The 20,877-nt window shown below is 41.6% G+C and overlaps 1 protein-coding gene across 2 annotated transcripts in view; it reads right to left on the reverse strand.

Annotated features, from left to right (window-relative positions):
- Positions 1-279: 279 nt before the first annotated feature.
- Positions 280-20,877, reverse strand: part of LOC149322714 (ATP-dependent 6-phosphofructokinase, muscle type-like) — a 53,199-nt gene continuing 32,601 nt past the window's right edge. For both annotated transcript variants that reach the window (XM_089481887.1, XM_089481880.1), the window contains exons 6-23: positions 20,282-20,447; positions 18,764-18,808; positions 17,125-17,233; positions 16,791-16,886; positions 16,059-16,151; positions 13,886-14,011; positions 13,488-13,552; positions 12,472-12,535; positions 11,188-11,334; positions 9,630-9,700; positions 8,864-8,951; positions 8,347-8,499; positions 7,355-7,519; positions 5,890-5,951; positions 5,102-5,213; positions 4,245-4,344; positions 2,384-2,489; positions 280-1,253 (exon numbers count right to left, since the gene is read on the reverse strand). In XM_089481887.1, coding sequence (XP_089338013.1) covers positions 1,106-1,253; positions 2,384-2,489; positions 4,245-4,344; positions 5,102-5,213; positions 5,890-5,951; positions 7,355-7,519; positions 8,347-8,499; positions 8,864-8,951; positions 9,630-9,700; positions 11,188-11,334; positions 12,472-12,535; positions 13,488-13,552; positions 13,886-14,011; positions 16,059-16,151; positions 16,791-16,886; positions 17,125-17,233; positions 18,764-18,808; positions 20,282-20,447 — 1,916 coding nt within the window. In that variant the 3' untranslated portion in view covers positions 280-1,105. The remainder of the gene's footprint in view (positions 1,254-2,383; positions 2,490-4,244; positions 4,345-5,101; positions 5,214-5,889; positions 5,952-7,354; positions 7,520-8,346; positions 8,500-8,863; positions 8,952-9,629; positions 9,701-11,187; positions 11,335-12,471; positions 12,536-13,487; positions 13,553-13,885; positions 14,012-16,058; positions 16,152-16,790; positions 16,887-17,124; positions 17,234-18,763; positions 18,809-20,281; positions 20,448-20,877) is intronic.

The raw sequence follows: 20,877 nt of genomic DNA on the forward strand, positions 1-20,877 counted from the left end.
TGAAGTTGTAAAAGTGGGGCAGGAAATCTTTCAGTGAAAAAATCATTCTGGGAAGGAGGGGACAAATTATGCTCTTGGAGTATTAATTGCCTCCCAATAATTTGTGGGGTTTCTTAAAGAAAAGCAGGGCTGGAGCTCCATGTAATGAATGGAAGAATCTATGTCTGCTTGTTTAAAATGGGCATTGGCTGCTTGATCTATTTAGTTCACCATACATGCAGTCCATCAAGAAACATCGACCAGATGGTGTTGTTAAGACAGGGGATCCACACTGCAACCTCTACTCAAACAGTTTGTTTTATTTTAAGCACATAAAATACTGAATTACGAAAGCACAACTGTAAATTAACCCCACAAATGCATTCTGGGATAGTAGCCAATTTTAAATTCAAATGGAAGAGGTATCCTAATAGTAAATTCAGTCCAGTTCAAACATCAATACAATGCAGTTAAAATCCTTTTGAGTTCCATGCCTTACAACTGTGCAGGGCCTTTGTGAATGGACTAGGAACAGCTAATCTTAAAGCAAAAGGACCAGTGAAACGGCCACTGCCTGGATGGAGGACCACTAAACAAAACAAACAAACAAGCTTCATTTATATACTGCTTCATACTGCCTAAGCAGTGTCTAAGCGGTTTACAACTATAAGCTAGTTTGCCCCCAACAATCTGGGTGCTCATTTTAGCGACCTCGGAAGGATGCAAGCCTGAGTCAAGCTTGAGCCCTTTTGCTGGTCTTGAACTCGCAACTTTGTGGTTTTGAGTAAATGGCTGCAGTACAGGCATTTAACCACTGTGCCACCAGGGCTCCTACTACTAGGAACCCATGGAAACTTCCCAGAGCTTTATAAGAGAGGGGCAAGACATAATAAAGAATGGATATTACTTCTCAGCCCATAAATTTATATACTGAGGTATAGCACTCTTATCATGATGTACTGTCACTTGCTTCCTTCAACTGTAGCAGGCATGCATGTAGTCCCAACAATTCACAGAAAGACACTAGATGGACAGCTGCATGCTAAACAGAGGAAGGAACTGACAATATAGAATTTATTTTAAGCATGATAATTTAAGAGAGAACTGTATCGGTCTCATTAGCTGTTCACAGAGCACCTTCACCTGATACTCTCTTGCGGGTTATATGCTCTAAGTGGGCTGTCTCTGAGGTATCCAAGTCAATCTTGTACTTGGCAAGAATCTTCAAGATGGGACGAAGCTTCAGCCACCACTGGGTCCTGGGGATGCGGTGCCTGTCCGGGGAAAAGACAAAGTGAAGAGCTCCATGAAAGTTACCCTCTAGCCTTGCATTTTGGCTGCTGTGGCTGCTCATCAGTTCTGAAGATAAAGTAACTGAAAAACTAGAAAACATATCCAGGGGTAGCAGCGTTGGCCATATAGTAAAGGACAGTATCATAAACCAAAACCCACAAAACAGTGGGCCAAACAAAATGCACATTATACATGTTGCATGCAACTTTTTGAAGCTCCACTGGCTTCTTCAGGCAAATGTGTTAAAAATGATACAGGAAAAAGGGATTTTTAAAAACGATGTTAGTCATAGCCCTGCATTTGGTCAAAATGTTGTGGTTGTTCTCAGGAAAAAAGGTAGTTACTTATCTAAAAGGCTAATTGGTTAAGTCTGCAACAAGTTTCATCAATTAGCAACACTACTAGTGATGCAAGTCATGGAACTGGAAAAGATTTCTGTGATGTCAAATAGTACTTGGTTCTCATGGAAATAAGGTGTGGAATAGTGAAAGGAATAAACCATCTTTAAGCTTTCCATAGTTCTCAAAGGTGCTACGAGATCCCTTTGTAATCACAAACACACTGGAGGTGGACCTTTCTGCTGACTCACAGAGAAAGCTTAGGCGTTTGGATTTGGCATCAAGCGGGGGGGGGGGGGGGAGGGGGATATATTTTAAATATCCTTTGGCTTCTAGAATGTCCTTCTAGGGATGACTTGGCCCCTGTAGATGGTTTAACACACAACTTTTTCATCCAACGTGGCTGCCCACAAATCCTTACTTCTACAGATCCTTATCCCTATTTCCTTAAAAGCCATTGGACCCTACTGGTGAGAAGCTTGCACAGTTGTTTATGAAACTCACTTCTCACTGGTATCTTCAGACATGCCTGTATTCACTATAGCGATGAACACAACTTGTTTTATGTGCTGTGTCATGGGCATCAGCTATATGAGTTATAACCTAACATTTTTCATTTGTCCCATCTTTTTCTGAAACCATAGGGACTAGAATTTTTTTTAAAAAAAAAGTGGGATTCTTAGGCTTCTAACAGATGAGTTACCATATCCTGAGTGTTAAGGACTAATTTGCTCAATGATTGCACCCACAGAGAAGCCAGGAGAGGCACTTACTCAAAATCTGTCTCTTGTTTAAGTTCATTGAGAGGCTGGAATACAAGTGCTCGTCTGCGCATACCCAGGAGGCAAGCTGAATCAGCAGTGTTGGCAAAAATACGACCTGAAAAAAAGACCAGTACAAAATTGCTCACCAAGTCCTGTGACTGAAATACTAGAATTCTGACATTTTTTTTAAAAAAAAATGCTTTTACTATTAGCATCTCAGTAAAGATTTTGAGAGGAAGAGTATACCTGAATAAAATAAACCATTGCCATTGATTCCATGAGTGTGGTTCTTGCCCATCACCTGTCCCCCACCCCTACCCACCTAGGGCATCATAGGAGCTGTGCCACTTTATTGCACTGTTAAGAGCCTGGCTGGTGTATAGAAGGCAGAAGGGTTGTTTTCAGAGTGGTGCTTCTGCCTTTTAGACTCTTCATCTCCAGGCATGTTCACTGCTGCCAGCATGGTTAAAGGAGACATGTTTTAATAGACATTTGGAGTTATTTGCTGCTGATCTTTAATGTGACATTATTGCTATTCTAGTTGTTTTTATTATGTCTTGCAAATATTTGGAGTCTGGCTTAGACTAAAAGATAACCCATACGTTTGTTAAGGTTTGCATCTGAAGTGTCCCATGTACCATTTTAAAACACAGGCAGTGCTGGTCCTTGCTGGTTGTAGCCCCTTAAGCCACATTGCTGTGAAAATGACCTAGGAATGGCAAGAGCAACAAGGCTGCAGTGGGAAAAGGGCAGCAGCAACTGGTGGTTCTCATGTGTCAGTGGAGCAGGGAATCTATGTGGGGTTTTAAGCCAGATCTCTAATTAACAACTTATTTTAGGGATAGGGTCTGGCACGTTGGATAGATCCTTTAAAGTTCAACCTAAAATCTGGTGCAAACCCATTGCCCCGCTGACATAGAAGATGCTATAGCAAAGACTGACTAGAAAAAATGATGCATGCTGCTATCCTGCACACTGAATCCTGGCCTAAATAAATATTAAATAAAAATGTTTCTCGTCTGGGAGGAGGAATCAACTATTCCCAGCTGCCAGTCTGACAGCTATATTCTAGACCATCTATAGTTCCCAATAATGTTTCAAAGATATCCTTACTGAAATACAATGCATTTCACTTATCCAGTCTGGATATGATTTGAGAATGAACAGATGTGGGGATCAGTGATAGAATGGATTCTCTTTCTCGTGTTCAGATGGCACTTGCAGGAGTGAGCCACAATGAAGCTGGGATTCTGCAGGCTTCTGGAACTACATTCTGAGAGTGGTTCATTTCTTCTTCCCCCAATAAGAAAGGTGGTGAAGGAAGAACATCTGCTCTGGACTAGCATTTGTGAACACTGGCTCAGCTCACAGAATAGATGTCACTCGTGCACCCAGAGGTACCTGCTAGAAACACCTTGCTCCTTCTGTCTGATGCAAGAGGAGAAGCCTGATCCCCTGACTGAACTGCAGGATGGAAAAGTTCCACCCAGCACTTGGCTTAGGATGCAATGGTGTCGGAGGGTTGGCCACATTCCCTGACATCATATCTGTTCGGGGATTTGCCCTACCTGCAATGATTCCCCACCCCTTTTGTAAGGGAAATTTCTCCAGCCACATGATTGTTCTGGATGTTTTAGTGCCTGAGCTCTGAGAAAAGTGAACTCCTTTGAGATGGTGGTGACCAGGACAGTAAACAGTGCTGAAAATTTTTATCATGCAACAAATGCAATAACTACCCCTTGCTGTACTACCTTCTATGCAGTTAATTTATGTCCCCCCCCTTTCCCCCTTAATTCCATGCATCATTGCTGCAGCACCTGGGGTAAACCCTCCAACAGGGCAAACCCTCCAATGGAAAGCTCTCCCATACCATGTCTGGAGCATTCTTTTATCTTGCTGGACATCCACGCCACTGCTTTGGCACCCATTTTTGTTCCAAAGTTCCTGTCGAATGGAGTTGGTGATCCACCCTTTGAGAAGTACAGGGAGAAAAGAGTTTCCTTCTAGAATCGTTGCTGGAAGAATATCATTTGTGGATAAGCTCATAAAGACGCTGTTAAACAGGTGGATTTGACAAGTATGGACAACAACACATAGGACTCTGCAAGGCTAACTGGGATCCAGACTAAACAGATGCATGGAGTTCATTTTCCCTGAATTGTTTTTTAAATGCTTCTAGATTTTGCTGAGAATTAATAGTAGTAATTTCATCCTACATGAAATTTTATTCTACAAAGCAACTGCTCTGTTAAATACATTGGGTTCGATTCAGAACTGTGGGGAGGAGATGTCTATGAATGTTATGTTCCTGCGGAAAGAAACAGAGGGGAAGGTTCTTCTGATTACCTTCTCCTTCCTACTGGACCCTGCCCAATCTGTCCTGAGAAATTGTTAGAAATTGGGCTGAAAAATGATGGCTTGCCTAATATGGCAGAGGTGAAAAGAAGCCAAAATCCACAATTATAGCTTGGTCCTGTATTTTTCTCATGGACCATAGTTTAAACACACCATAGTTTCAATGTCTAGTAAGCCCAGACATTGTTCACATAGCAGTAAATCAGCTTCTTGTTACACCAAGACACACCAAACAATGAGGGCTAATGTGAATCCAACCTGCTCACTTGTCACATATCGCAGTCCAGCTCCTTCTCCTCATTCATGAAACTAATAACATTATTGCTACTTGGATACTAGCAATGCACTCAGATTATCGAGCAGCATATATACCTGTTGCATGTGTCCCAAAACATTCTTCCTCGTGTCAAAAATGCCTTTTCCTTCCTCAGAATACAAATTGTATATGAACTCAGTGGTATAATTTTCATTACATTTCTCATTCCTGGAGAAAGAAAGCAATAAATACATTAAAGAAGATAGAGTGACAACCCTACAGTGACCAAGAACTGGCCTTAAAGCACTGTGGAAAATTAGGTAAGCAAGAAAGAAAAATGGAGGTTTGATATAATATTGTGCTAAGAAAACTTTTGCTGTTTTTCTAACTGGATGCCGTATTTGAAGCTGGGAAGGAATTGCACATTGTTTTTTTGGATGTAAACTTTGGATGTAGAGTTTAGTGTTCTTTTTTCATGGTTTACTATTATACCTGGTCCTGACCCAGCTATATTTTTATTTTGACCATTAATGAGCTTGGATAAACATCAGTTTCCCACTTCAAAGGGGTATTGTGAAGCTAACATTTAACAACCCCCATTTACCACAAATGCTTTCATGGATGTGAGGGAAACAAGTATGATGGAAAAATCCTAGAAATGGACAATCTCATTTTAATGAAAGATCATGGGATTAAGAGGTTCCAAATCACTTCTCATTCTGAAGTTCTGTTACTATAGAAACCTGTTAAGTGCTCTTGAATTCTATGGAGTCATGTATGAACATGGTTAACGAATGATAGAAAACACCCATACAATAGTCTCTTCATCCTTATATGAGAACAGATGTATTTTGTAAGCATCCAAATCCCCTTCTGTTTATGACTGACAAATATAGCCAGGTACCTCAATATTAGGCCTCTCTTCACTGTGGTCTTCATTTTCTCAGTCAGATGCTCCACGTTCATCTGTCAAAACCCAAGGAACAATGTCATGGTTTCTTAGGATTCATATGCAAGGAAGTGAAGAAGATGTTTCTCTTTAAAACTACATATGAACACATCCCTAATGTGACATAGTTTTTGCTACAAAACAATGAAGCTCTTGATGCTTCCTAGATAGCCAAAGTGTGTCTGTATGGGAGCACCCTTGAAAAGACTCTCTTCATGCCATGATTATCAGGGGGAGGGGGGGAGAAAGAGGGCTTGAAACCTATAAAACCATGTTTGAAACTGTGAATAAGGAAGGACTAAATGTAATACTCCTAGTAATACTCTTTAGTAATACTCAAATTATCTGCCTGACCAAATCTACTTGCATCAGCTGTCATATCCGCAAAGACAGACATCAAAATGCTAATATTGTAAAGTACTCCAATAGAACCTTTGGCCCCAAACCTGTAGATGGCCACTTTTCTTCCAAATTAAAACTGGGAATACATGCTTTCACAGATGAAAAATATGACTTTTTGAAACATGCCAGAATAGGAATTGCTCTTTAAAAAGCTCAGCTCCTGAGTTTCTGGATAAGTCACTGCTATAAGGCAGTCCTTCTGTTCAAAGAGGCAAGTCCAGAGAAATGACTCATGCAGAGAGACAATAGGTAGTCTCTTCTTCAGGCAGGGAAATCGGCTGTGTCCCTCTGCATTAAAGTAAACTGTTTCCAGAAACAGCAAATTCTGTCTTGCCTGCCTTTTAGAAGCAATTAACAATTTAATTAGGAGCCAGCATGGTGCAGTGATTTGAGTATTGGACTATGACTTTGGAGAATAGAGTTCAATTCCCTGCTCAACCATGGAAACCCACTGGGTGACCTTGAGTGAGTCACTCACTCTCAGCCCATAATAGGTTCACCTTAGGGTTGCCGTAAAACAGAAAAGACCAGACCAGGTTATCTACTTCCAGTGCAGTTTGGTTGGGTGAATGACCAGAACAGTAAGTCATGCAGAGATACAGCTTTTGGGGTCATTTATTTTTCATGACACATGAGTTCCCTAACAACATATTAGAATTGCCTCAATGGATAATTTGAGAACTATTGTTCTACAATCTTCAGTCAGGCTGCTATTGAAGGACATAAAGAATATAGGAAGCAGCCTCATATTTTCTGAACAGCATTCGTTCATCTAGCTCTGTGGGAAGGAGAAGGAATGTATCAACTCTTTCAAGGCACTGCTGGATTCCTATGATCCCTTGCCACCAAGGGATTTTTCCAAGCCCACTGTTGAATCTTCTCTACTGTATGCCTTGTCTGCTCTCTCTCCTTCTCTTCTTCCCCTGTTCCTGGTAAGATGCTTTCATCCTATCCTTCAAGAAGCAGATAATACTTTTAAAAGATAAAAGACTCTTGAGCATCTGCAAAAGGTTCTCACCTCCAAGTCATGGATGGTGAAAGGATCTTCATAAATGTAGGCTGCATCTGCTCCAGCAGCCAAACCTGCCATAGTAGCCAGGTAGCCACAGTAGCCTCCCATGGTCTCAATGATGAACACCCGTCTCTTGGTACCAGCTGCAGACTGCTTGATGCGATCACAAGTCTAGGAATTAAATGGGCAAATAATGTGTCACAGAAAAGGTGGCTACCCCTTTGAATGAAGACTATTTTTTTAAAATGACTGATTGGAGAACATTCCTCTAGGATTCCCTCAGCAGGAAATAAACTTGGAACATGTCCATGGTCTGCAGACAGCATGTCTGATGCTGAACGACCAGCCTTATATATAACTGACTCATTATCAGAAGATTGGCTGTTAGGTAACAGCGACAGAGGCTCTGACCACAACATCTGTGTGAAATGGAATTTACAACAGTAGAGGAACTACCCCTACTGATGAGATTCTGGATCTCTAAGTCCTAGTTGTTGTAAGAAATAGCAAGAGGTTGTATAATGCATTGAAGCCCTGCCCCCAGTATCCTTCTTACTCTCTCCCTGCATCACTATTTTCCTCCACTTTGACATCAGGGCATCACTTAAAGCTTTCAAGGCTTGAAGGACTAGAAACTTCAAATTTAAAGAACTTAGTAGCTTCACAGGCTAGAAATGTAAAAACAAAATCAACACAATTCTGTGGTACAGGATACACACAGCCTTGTATGTGTGAATAGACCAGCCTTTCTCAACCTGCCATTCTGCAAATGTATTAGACCATAACTTCCATTGTCCCTGGCACACTATGCGCTGGCACACTATGAGGAGAGTTGTTCCTTTATCAATTGGTACTTCTCCACTGTAGGGGGAAGTGTTTGCTCATGTTGCAGGTATGCCATCTGCTGCAAAAAAAAGGTGACTTTACATAGCTGTCAAGGCTGGCTCTGCACATATTGAAAGTTGATGACTGGAATGGGATGCCAATCAACCTCTTACCGCCGTGATGGTGTTGAGGGCTGTGTCTGCCCCAATGCTGAAGTCAGAGCCAGGAACATTGTTGGAGACAGTGGCAGGGATCACACAGAGTGGGATACAGAGCTCCTCAAACTTGGCTCGGCCATCAATCAATTCCAAGCTACCAGTGAAAGCCTACAAAAAGAAAAGTAACGGGGGCAGGGGGAGGTGTGCTGTCACTTCTATTTCTTTACAAAAGACTATAATCCTCTTAGTGACCTATGTCATCATAACACCACTATGCCAGTGTACGGCATTTTTAGGAGTGATGCACTGGTTGTGGGGACAAGGAGAGAGCAGAAAAAGCTTTCCCATCACCACAGAAAGGTGGGTAACCCAAGAGCTGGCAGGGTATACTTTTCTCTCAATAGAGATAACGTCCTGTGCTGCCCCTCCCATTGTCTGTGGCCAGTTTACCCTTGCTCCAGCCACTGCATTGCCTCCCTTGCTTTGCCCATAACAGTCCAAGACCTACCTCAAAAGATTGCCTGAGACCTACCTCAAAGCCACCAATGATGATCAGGCCATGAATGTTAAAATTGGCAATTGTGTTGCTGATTTCCTCAAAGTATTTCTTGGGCAGTGTCCTGCGTGAATAAGAAGCATCAGAGAAAGGCATTCCCTTCTTCATTTAATACCTTACAGAAAGCACTAATTCTGACCCACTCCCACCATTAACCCAGAGATTCCTAAACTGCTTCCAGGCAATCTGTGCTGTGGGCTGGGAAGTTTTCATGTGCTTCATTCAAGTCATGATTTGATAGCAATAGTCCAGGACTCTTAGTGAAGAAACCCAGTAACACTTCTTCAAAGGAGACTGCCTGGTGCTTCTCTTCAACGGGCACTGATCTAGATTGGTTCTTTCCAATCAGGTTCCACTGTGGATGGGTAATTTTGCGGTGCCTTAGAACAAGGTATGACTGGGCCCTTCAGCCATCAGCTATACAGGCACAAAAGAATCCACTGTTAGAGAAAGCTACCTGATGCTGTTCTGCAAGAGTCACTGATCTGGGTTCATCTCCTTTCAAGCAGGGGACACATACAGAACAGTGAATTTTGTGGAAACAGAGCGAACTGCATCCACTGGCAGTGAGGATTTTCATTCTTCAAAAAAGGTCAAACTTTGTAAGTGTAACTGGCAAGCCTTCAATGTTAGCAAATAATGCATTTTGGCTACTTTTTAGTTTTCATTTATTTGCTTTAAAACAGTATCAACACAGAATTAAGCATGGCCTCAGACATATATCTGTCCTCCATCTCAATACCTTTTTGTTCCAAGGCTTGATCCACCTCTTCCAGTCCAGCCACCAACTCCTCCCCATCCAATTTCTTCAACCTGGAAAGAGAGAGGTTTGGAGACAGGAGGAGGGAGATTAGGGAAAGGCTCAGTTTCCTAAGAGGAAGCTCTGGTGAGTCTGTTAAAGCAAAACCAACAAAAAGTCCTAAGACACCTTAAAAACAAACACATTACTATGGCATAACATGGGATTGTAAAACCAGACTGGGATGGTATGCTGGTTCTCCCCCAATCCCTATTTTGGCAAGAAGATGTAGGGGCCTAACCATACCTCCAATGTCAAGGGCACGCCATGACCCCTGATGTAACTGAATTCCCCTTATTTTTTCCATCTAGGGAAGTTGGCACTTAAGAGGTGGCTGAGTAGGATTTGTTCCTTGACTATCAATTCTTTGGGAATGCTGGGCTGCAATCCTCTTGGGGTATTACCCCAGTGAAGGCCCTGCTTACACTAATGGTTGTACTTTTGGGACAAATGTGTATGAAAGTATCCAGTATCCCTGTATGCAAGCAATTCCCATTTTCCTACAGCATGTGGACATAGCTCCACTCCACCTCAAAATAGCAACATGTGCTGGAACAGCTAGGAGGCTACGAGCCAGACCTCCCCAGTCTCTGCCTTGTTAAGTCACTGGTGTAGTTTTACTCTTCACCAGTGCTAAACAAGAATTCAGCCTTGACCCCAGGATTTAGCCAGTTCACAAACCATGACCTTTGTGTGCTTGGCTTCTCCTTGGCCTTCCCAGCCTGAGAAAGGCAAGGGGAAAGCAAAAACAACTGCAGAAATCCCCAGCTCCTCCTTTCAGAGGATGTGGGGCTTCAGGTGGGAAAGAGATAACCTGGGAAACTCTGTGAGGTGGATGAAGGAATCTAGTAGACTGAATTAGGGGTATAGGCAATGGGATTTGTTCCCCCTCTCCATTGGCATAACATTTAATGTACTGTGGACCACTTTCTTAGAGATGTGAAGTTTTCGCCAGAGTTCCATGTTCATCTACAGACACAAGTTCTTCCAGTGCAAAGGGATATTGCAGCAATTTTGAGAATAACTGTGTGAAAGAAGTTGAGCATGAGCTTTCACAGTTTCAGTCTACTTCCTCAGATGTCTTCCTCAGACTAAGTGTACAAAAGCTCAGACTACAACTCCTTTCACACAGTTAGTCTACAGGTTCCCCTTTGAATGCTGATATTCCAGACTTACACGGCAATGTTTCCAAAGTTCTTCCAAGTGAGGCAACATTCCAGGTATCTGAAGCTCAGGAAAATTTATGCCAAACTAAGCTTGTGCCAAATAAAAGCTTACAAGACTCTCTGCTATTTTTGGTTCAACAGACTACTATGGCTACCTGCTCTTCTAGATTCATTTGGATCTGTACAAATGACTGGGGCATCAGTATGTGTTTGCATGGAACTGTAAACAAGCAGTTCTTTGAGAATGGCAATGCAAAAAAACATATCTCAGCCAACAACAGCACAACCATTCTGAAAGAAGGAAACTGAATGAACAAATGAAGGGGTTAAATTACCTTTCCTTCAGCAAGGCCCTCAAACCCATCATGCACTGCCAGCATCCTGTGGCCGTGGATCAACCCAATTCTGACGGTGGACCTCACAGCTGCATTCATGCCAGCTGCTGGTGCTCCCACATTCATCACTGCCAAATTGTAACCACTCTGAAAGACAGAAAGAGGGTTTCTAATATGCAGTGCTTCATTTTTAAGGGACTCTTTTTGGGGAATCATGTATTTATACAGCCAGCCCAGCTTTTAAGCAGGGTGAGGCAGCTGCCTCTTATCACAGGTTTCATGTAGTATGGTGGTTTGTGTGTTGGAGTAGGACTCCAAGAGATCAGAGTTCAGATCCCTGCTCAGCCCTGGAAAGACACTGGGTGGGTCGCACACCTCAGCGAATGGCAATGGCAAACTCTTCCTGAACAAATCTTGCCAAGAAAATGCTGTGACAGCATTGTCTTAGGGTGGCCATAAATGATCTGAAGGCACACAGCAACAAAAATTGAAAAGGGAGCAAATTGTTAGCTTTGCGCTGTTGTTAACTGCCCTCAAGTTGCCCTCCACCCTTGGCAATCCTATAAATAAGGCATCTCCAAGACACCTTTTCCTCAAGGGCCCTGCTCAGTTCCTGCAGACTGAGGGCTTTGTCCTTTTTGATTGAGTCTACCCATCTGAAATGTAGTCTTCTTCTCTTCCTACTATTTTCTATCTTTCCAGGCACTATTATTTTTTCTAATGAATCATACCTTTTCTTGATGTAGCTACTGAATTGTTATTGCTATATCTGTATTTGCATTTGTATTTGGGAGGCAGTTATGGGATTTTCTGGCTCATGTACCAGAGTAATTTGGCTGGCTTTTGGTATTATGTTCTTTGCATAATACACACATTTGTATGTATGTATGTATGTCATTTGCTGCTTCACATCAGGCATGTAAATCAGCCCTGCCCCAAGCAACAAATTCAAGTTAAAGACAGTTGCTTTATATCAGTTGTTTTGCCATTTCTTCATCTAATCCATGACTAGCATTGGCAGTGTCTCTACAGGATACTTCTCCACACCCCAACTATTTTATTCTTATCTGCTATCTTATTCTTTTGGCAGCAGATGCTTAGGGACTCTTCTGCTGGCAAAGCAGATACTGTGTATTGAACCAGAGCTTGAAAAAGTTAATTTTTTAGACTACAATGTGGGGAATCCCCCAGCCAATATGTAATCCAGAAAAGTAACTTTTCCAACCACTGCATTGAGCTATGATTCCTCCCCAGTATACATATCACCCCTTCCCTAACTCTTACCTTTGCAGTGGGTGGACGGACATGAGCCAAGATCTTGTAAACATTCCAATTATTCTGGAAACTCCTGTAAAAATAATAAAAGCCAGAGATTAGCATCATCTAAAATGGGCCCACAGTCTGTTCCCTCAAACTCACTGATGGAACTAGGTCAACTGATGCTGTGAAATATCTGAGAGACGCAGCCATGAATCAAAAAATCACTAGTTCAAATCTCACCCCCACTCAAAAAGCAGACAGTCTCTCTCAACCTCATCCCTGTTTATATTCACTTAACTTGCACACTTGTTGTAACATGATAATTATGTGAAGCACTGTGGACACTGGCAAATGCTAATTACTATTTTCAGGCATCTCCATCCCAAACCCCTTGCATCCCTGCTCTTCTTTCCAGAGCTGTTCCTAAAGACCAGGGAACCTTCTGAACCACAGGAGACCTTCTGGAACAAAGGGCTGTACCAGGAATTAAGCTTTGAGAAAATCCCTGTTCACATAAGGAAGTGCTTCAAATGTGTATACTTCTTATAGGGCCACCCCGAGCATGAGGCAGAGTAATAAAGGCACCCAAAGCAGAAAATGTTAGCTGTTGCGATTTGTTAGGTAATGAATGTACTGTTGTTCTTGTATGCCTTCAAGTCATTTCTGACTTATGACAACCTAAAGTGAACCTATCACAGCGTTCTCCTGGCAAGATTTGTTCAGAGGGGTTTGTTTTTGTCTTCCTCTGAGGCTGAGAGAGTGTGATTGGTCAGCCAGTTTTGTACATTGTCCTGCACACAATGTCCTTTGCCCTCAGCCTCTTTGACCTATCAATCAGATTATTAAAGTTTACATTTTGTGTAAGGGGGGTGGGGGAGTACAGCTTAGAAAAATTACTTTTTTGGACAAAATTCCCATGGTGCCTGGGGAATTTGGGATGTTGTAATCCAAAAACATAACTTTCTCCAGCTCTGGGGGAAAAACCCCTTACATTGTACAATGGCCAAATAGGTTTGCATTCATGGCGTTTCTTCCCTCACCTTCCTCTAAGTTTAAGAGCTTCATCAAACCGTCCTTCATTCATTGCAGTTGTGACATCTTTTGTCTGTTGAAAGAAAAAGTTACAAGTTCTTACAGGGAGGACTTGACCCCAGTTTCCTCTGACCAAATTACAAAGCCCAGGATTCCACAGGATGCAACTACAGCAAGTAAAAGTGGAATCAAAACACTATGAGTATGTAATGTGAAAGGACACCAGGTATGGGGAGAGACACATGTGAAATTTCTGCCTTTGGCCGTGAAAAGATACTACATGCTTCATGTATTTCTGGGGGGAGGGAGGACAGGGCATCATCTACTGCACCATCTCAGGCACCAAAATATTTCAGTTCAGCCCTGGATGAATGTGGCAGGGATGAGAGGGTACAGAAAAACTCACCACTTGGACACACTCCATAAGAGGAAGACGGATGGCTTGGTTACCAGAGAGGCTGACAACACATGCTGGTGTATCCGGAGTTCCCTCCAGTAAGGCCATGACAGCTTCCACACCCATCCTGCTTCCCTACAAGATGAAGAACAGAAAGGAAGGATGTTGCTGTCATTGCTAGAATTTTTGGGAGGCTGAGGGGGTTTCCATTCCAGGTGACCCCACAATGCTCTGTGGCCAGATCCATATGGAGTAACTCCTTTTAAGAGATCTGGTTCACCCACTCACCCTCCCTCCTCCCACTCTTCTGCCTTTCCGCTGTTTGGTTCTTCAAGCAAGCAAATCACCTGCTAAAGTTTTTTAAAGTCATGATCTTATATTCTTATCTGCTGTGCCCAACTTCTCTTTCTGCCATATTAGTATTATATACGGTTTTACATATATTGCCATTGTTTTTAATCCAACTGGAGGCACTATGAGTGCTTTGTCCACACTGAAAGAATGGGGTGTACTGTTTTGTTTCTTAGGGGATTACTACACGTGGCTTTTAAACTGCAATTACAGTCAGAAAATAGTACCTTTGGTGACACTTATCACATGTCACCTTTGTCTCATAGCTGCTATGTCTCCAAAGCATGATTTCCCCCTTTTCACTTATGGGGGAAACCTGTCAATCAATAGGCTCACAACTGCCAGGGTAGTTGTGATATTGGCAGTCACGTGGTGTCAGTGTCTCCTCCTTTCCCACTCCCCCTCACTATTCCCAAGCAGGTTAATTGCCTGTATTTTTTCTTATTGTTTTTCTTTTTTTTCTTACTTAAATTGCATTAGCATAATTCCCAAATCATGTTATAAATAAAAATAAAAATGAAAGGCACACTGGGCATAGGGCAGGGAGATGGGATTAAAGGGGAATGTGGAAGGCAGCGTAATGGAAGAAACAGCCTCAGTCACACTATTGCAGAGAAGTGCGATAATGGCTGCTCTCAAGCCGATATGTTTCTGGTTTTGTTAACTAAAGTCACTTGAGCGAGAATGGGTGTAATATCCTTAATGCAGGGATAAAAATCCTGCAGCTTTCCATATGTTGTTGGACTACAGCTTCCTGCAGCCCTAGCCAGTACAGCCAATGGTGAGTGTTGGAGTTGGCAACATTTGCATGCCTATACTCACTGGTAGTTTAGACTGCAGGAGTTTAGGCACAGCATGTTTATGGTAACTTCATGTTTGTTTCCTTACACCCACTCTCTTTCTGCATCACAAAGCCTTTCTTTGTTCTCAGGGGTCTCATACACTTGCACACCTTTCACTCTCTCTTTGCCTGTCTTTCATGAAGCATGTGTGAGAAGAGCTCACTCTGGGAAGATGTTCCAACTCTCTTGATACCATGTAGGGCTCTTACTTTTCTTACCTGCCTCAAAAAGATGAACCTGTGCTGATTAGGCACAGGAATCTGTGCAAAAAACTGCTTTTATATAACTAATAAAAGAATACTAAGGCCTGTTACAGACAGCCAAAATAAAGCTGCTTCGAGTCACAGTGGAGGTATGGTGTTTCAATGATGCATGCGTCCTATGAGTCCAGAAGCCACACCAAAGCCACGCTCCAGTCCTTAGGGCTGGAGCATGACTTTGGTGCGACTTCTGGGCTCTTAGGACGCATGCATCATTGAAACACCATACCTCCACTGTGACTCGAAGCAGCTTTATTTTGGTTGTCTGTAACAGGCCTAAGTTTGATTTCTTTCTCTGCTACATACTGTGTGCATGGGGAGTGGACTGGCAAGCTATTCAAACTTCTGCCCAGCACATGAGATGCCACTAGACTTTTTGTTAATATTGAGAAAAGTCACTTTTTCATATCCCAAGCAATTAATTCCAAAGCTTGGCAAAATTACTTTTTTGACTATAGCTGTTGGAATCTCCAAGGCAAGATGGCCAATGGCTGTACTGTGTGGAAGATCTTGGGAACTGTTGTCACCCCATCTCCATCTAAAAAGAGATTCTTCTGAGCTCTGATTAATTCCAGAGCAGGTTGCAACCTACCACTGCTACAGGCAGAGGGGCTACACCTTGAGAAGCTTGCTCTCCTGCTTCCCCATACAACATCCATCACAGATACAAGCACATTGTATAAAGAAAAGGTATTTGGAACAGAACTGTGTAGTTGTTGTTGTTTTTACCAGGATACGGTCAAAAGCAGAGGGGGTCCCACCACGTTGTACATGTCCAAGGATCGTGACTCTCGTGTCATAGCCCAGGCGTTTCACAACCAGCTGTAGAAGAATGAGGGGGAAAATTATCCTAGCACTTCCAAATTTAGAATAACAGATTTGAAAAGGACCATATAGACCATGTTGCCCAACCCCATGCCATGCACAAATACACAATCAAAGCAGTCCTGAGAAATGCTCATCCAACCACTGTTTAGAGTCCTCCAAAGAAAAAAAGTCCACTATCTTCCGAACAGTCTATTCCACTGCAAAACTGTTCTGGAAGTTGTTGTCTAAGAAGTAATGTTCCCAAGTTGTGTGTATTCCAGTTCATATCAAGTACATGCTATACTTGGAGGGGTGTGAGGCATGTGAATATGAATGCTTTCCCCCATAATTTTTTCCTTTGAATGGGTTTACTAATGTACCTGGGGATATTCTAACCCAGCTGCCTTTCTAGCTTGTATGGAGTGTTTTCTGGAAGTTGTAGTTCAAAAAAGTAACTTTTCTAAATTTGGGGTATAAAACCTGGATCATTTATTCATAATTTCTTCTGACTATATACACCTTGGCCCCCTTAATTGTACTGGGTTGCCAAGAGGGTATTTCTTCCTCTTAGCTATAAGCTTCATTTCATCTCAATTCCAGGCCAAAGGCATTAACCCAAGAGATCCAAACAGAAACAGGATTGTTGTCACTCACAGTCTTAATGTCTTCCGATGTAATGGCCTTGCCGTGCTTGTCAATGGCTCCTTCAGCCACAATAATGATGTTCAGCCTTGAGCCTCGAGTTCTTGTCTGTAAGAGAAGAGAAGTGAAGAAGATCCATTCTAAACTGGCCTTGAGATCTTGTTTTGGAAGAAGAATTGCCTACATCATCCTAGAAGACAAAGTTTCCAGAGTATCACAACTACATTGTGTAGAACTGACATGCATACTGGGGCTGACAGACTGCTATGCAGCAGCTGGAAGGCCACTCATGCCCCATTCGACTAAGCATTAAGCCCTCAGATATGGACTCTTTTGATTTGTTTACCTCTGTTAGCCTCCTGCACAAATGATCCTCCCAGCCATCTTCTGGTGGAGATTCTGGAATGAAAACCCAGTCTGCTCCACTTGCCAAGGCTGTTACAAGAGCTAGGTAACTACAAGAAGAGAGAAAAGGTGAAGGAGATCACCGATTTGAGCCCAAATAGACCTGAAAGAAGACTTTGAAAATCCATGCGAGGTAAATGCTATATCAAAAGTTATCCAGGGTTAAGTTTAACTAGACTGTAAGGAATGTGGCTTGCCAATTTCTAAAAATATAAAAATAATACTCCACATCATTCCATGTGGTAAAAAATTGTAAGTGGTCTGCATTCAGACATGGTTTCCCAGAGCTGAGAAGAGCTTTCTTATCTCAGCAGATGAATTATATATCTGGAATAAAGGCACATAAAATGGATTACAATAATGACAAAGCAGACAATGTCCCCAGTCTTCTAAATATGGTAGAAATAAGAAAATATCCTTCTTAGTCTGTTAGTGGAAGTCCCAAGGTTTTTAAAGCCTAGAAAAAGTTTACAAATATCTAACCATAAAGGTTGTACTTCTTGAATATTAATAGAATAAGACATTCTGGGGATGTTCACCTGTTTATGAACACACAAACAGTGCTTTATGCCACTGGCACATGGAAAGTTGGCTGGTTTGTAGAATATACAGTCGGCCCTCTGTATCCATGGATTTTTTTTTAATCCATGAATTCAAGTATCCATGGCTTGAAAATATTCAAAAAATATAAATTCCAAAAAGCAAACTTTGATTTTACCATTTTCTATAAGGGACACCATTTTACTACACCACTGTATTAAATGGGACTTGAACATGCACAGATTTTGGCATTAGCAGGGGGTCCTGGAACCAAACCCAAATGAATACGAAGGTCCCTCTGTATAATGTTAACAAATGAACAAAGATGTTCATACATTACAATAAATCATGGTTTGTTGCTTAAGTCACACTAATTGCATTCACTGCACAGCAAATAACCAAACAGTGACTTGTCTTCCCTATTTCATATCTTTTTCTTTCCCAACAAACCAGAATCAAACCACAATGGCAGGTTTGGATGTCAAGACAAACCATGGTTTAAAACAAGGCAGAATCTGGAAAGAAAGCACAAACCACAATGGGCTGTGTGTGCCATATGGCTGGTTAACAATTTCATGCCTTGTGAGCAGAGGTAGGTTTATCTCAACAAACCACACGATTGCTTGTTGTAATGGGTGAACACAAAGTGTGTGCTTACATACTGAGCTGTTTCAGATCCATTCTGAGAACAAGTCAGAACACCTCTTTGGCCTTTTAAATCCCCCTCTCCACACTCTCAGTTAACCATAACTATGGTTAGTGGAAACAAGCCAACAACTAAGCATTGTTTATGAAGCTGACTTCTTTCAAATAACTACATAGTTAAGATATGTTACGTTTTGGGTTTGGACAATGCATCAAACTGTGGTTAATCTAAAATGAAAGCAGAAGATTCTGATTTCCTCATAGTCATGCTGAAGAAAAAGTGGGGAGGACTAAGAGTTTGACCCTGGGAAGAGACACATTATGCAAAACCATGAGGTAGTGTTACATCCAAATACAGCCAATATTCTATTTAGGAAAACAGTATTATTTCTTACCCGCAGTGACGACCCATCACTTCCAGCACAAAGGTCCTCTGATGGCTGTAAAGACAAAACCAAATCTTAAAAAAAACAAAACACTGGCAGTGAAAATGGGAACCACTAAGGTTATTTATTTACAACACTGGTATACTGCTTTTTGATGACATTTCTCAGAGCAAGTAGATTGGCACCAACTGATTTTTATATAGCAGGGGGAGACTGGCTTCTCCTTGCATAACTGACACATTATTCCATAGCCTTGGCTTAAAGATTGTTCATATCCCTAGCTCTTTAGACTAATAAACTGCCATTTGTTACATAATCTGTATCTATTTGGTGGTCTCTCTCAACACCATCTAGTCAACTGGGCTCCCAAGTTAAGACCAACAGTATAGACATAATGTGAACAGGCAGATACATGATGTGAACAGTCTTGCTTTATATTTTTTAAATACACACTTATTTCTTTACTATTCAAGCTTGAGAGCCTTAAATTTTACAAAGTATCTTCCAAATCAGTGCTCAGCCTGTAACACTGCTCCATCTATATTGACTGTTTTGTTTATCTGTTTCCTTTTTCCCCCATATCATTAGTTTCATGTTTACATATTCCTTCTAATTAATTCTGATATGTCCCAACTGGCAAACCCTGCTTTACATTCATTCAGGCACAACTACTCATAGGACTTTATCACCCAATTTTCCTGGGATATTGACTCTTTAAACCCCCGATTTTCCTGGGATATTGACTCTTTAAACCCCCGATTTTCCTCTAATTTCCCCCCATGTGATAAAGTCCATAGAAAATATATTTGTACACACATGATCACACACACACACTATTAATTTCCCCAACATGTTCTCTGTAATAAAGCACACAGTACTTTAAAAGACCCAACAAGCTTGTACAAGTGAGCATGTATAGGCTGATAAATAGCATTTTAGTTCTCATCCATGGTGCCAAAACACCTGAAAGCTCTGCCTAACAGGGAGATTTCTTTTAATGGGCTCTGGTGGGAGAAAAAAAAGTCAAAGGGTAAGGATCTACCTTTCTTAGTGACAAAAGATCTAAAAATTAAGTGGCTCAACAAATTGCCCAGTGTCATTCTAGGTTTTGTGAACCGAGCAAGATCAAATTCTGTAACTTCCATAAATAATCCAAATTAAGCCACTGTTTGCATGTGTTTGCTTCATTTAGTTTGTTCTTTTCATGAGGAAGGACAAAAGAGCATCCAAGATTTTCTTAGCCATTGTGTATTTTCAAATCTTATCTTGAGTGCTGGAAACTTATTTTTGAGACTTAAAAAAAGTATATTATTAATGAAAAGCTAAAGATTTTGCAGAATTCTGGGATCAAACATCAAATTTCTATGTTCATGAAAAGACATCAAATAACTGCAGAAGACAGGCCTACAAGACTGTCTGCACATTGGAAAATTGACTTTTTTTGGACTACAGTTCCCAGCATTCAATACCAGCATGGGGATTCTGGGAGCAACCCAAAAAACACTCTTGACCTTGCATGAGATTTACCTTTGGGCAGTGGTGGTGATAGCATCCACTATCTCCATTATTCTATGGAGGGCAGAGTCTGTACCAATGGTCATGTCGGTACCACAAAAGTCATTATCAATAGAACCAACCATTCCAACAATGTTCAGGAAACTGGATCTATTGGCTTCTTCTATTGTAATACCACCTGAAAGGGAATCAAGCAAAATAACAATAAAAATGGAATATCAACAGATGTCAAAATAGATATCACTGTTGCAAGAGCATTCTTAGACCGAAACTGATGGATGGGGAAGGACAGAAATTAGTATTTTATTTTGTATTTTGGGCTTTGGAAGCATAGGGTTGCTGGTTCTGTGTTGTTTTGTATTAGAATTGCACTGGAGCTACTGGGGACTGATGCCTAAAACATTTAGAAGGGAAAAGATTGTCTCCTGTTTTAATGTAAGCCTTACCACCTCAGTTAGCATTTTGCTGTGGTTGGGCTGGTGGCCAATTCCTTCCCAGACCCAAGAGCACCTTGAAGTCAATGATTTATGGCAATCCCATCATTGAACTTTCTTTGTAGAATTTACTCATGGCAGTTTTGCCAGTGCCTTGCTTTGAGGCTCAGGGAG

This window comes from Sceloporus occidentalis, unplaced genomic scaffold, assembly GCF_023333645.1.
Source record: "Sceloporus occidentalis isolate IW3139 unplaced genomic scaffold, rSceOcc1.0.p SCAF_1, whole genome shotgun sequence".
Lineage (NCBI taxonomy): Eukaryota > Metazoa > Chordata > Lepidosauria > Squamata > Phrynosomatidae > Sceloporus > Sceloporus occidentalis.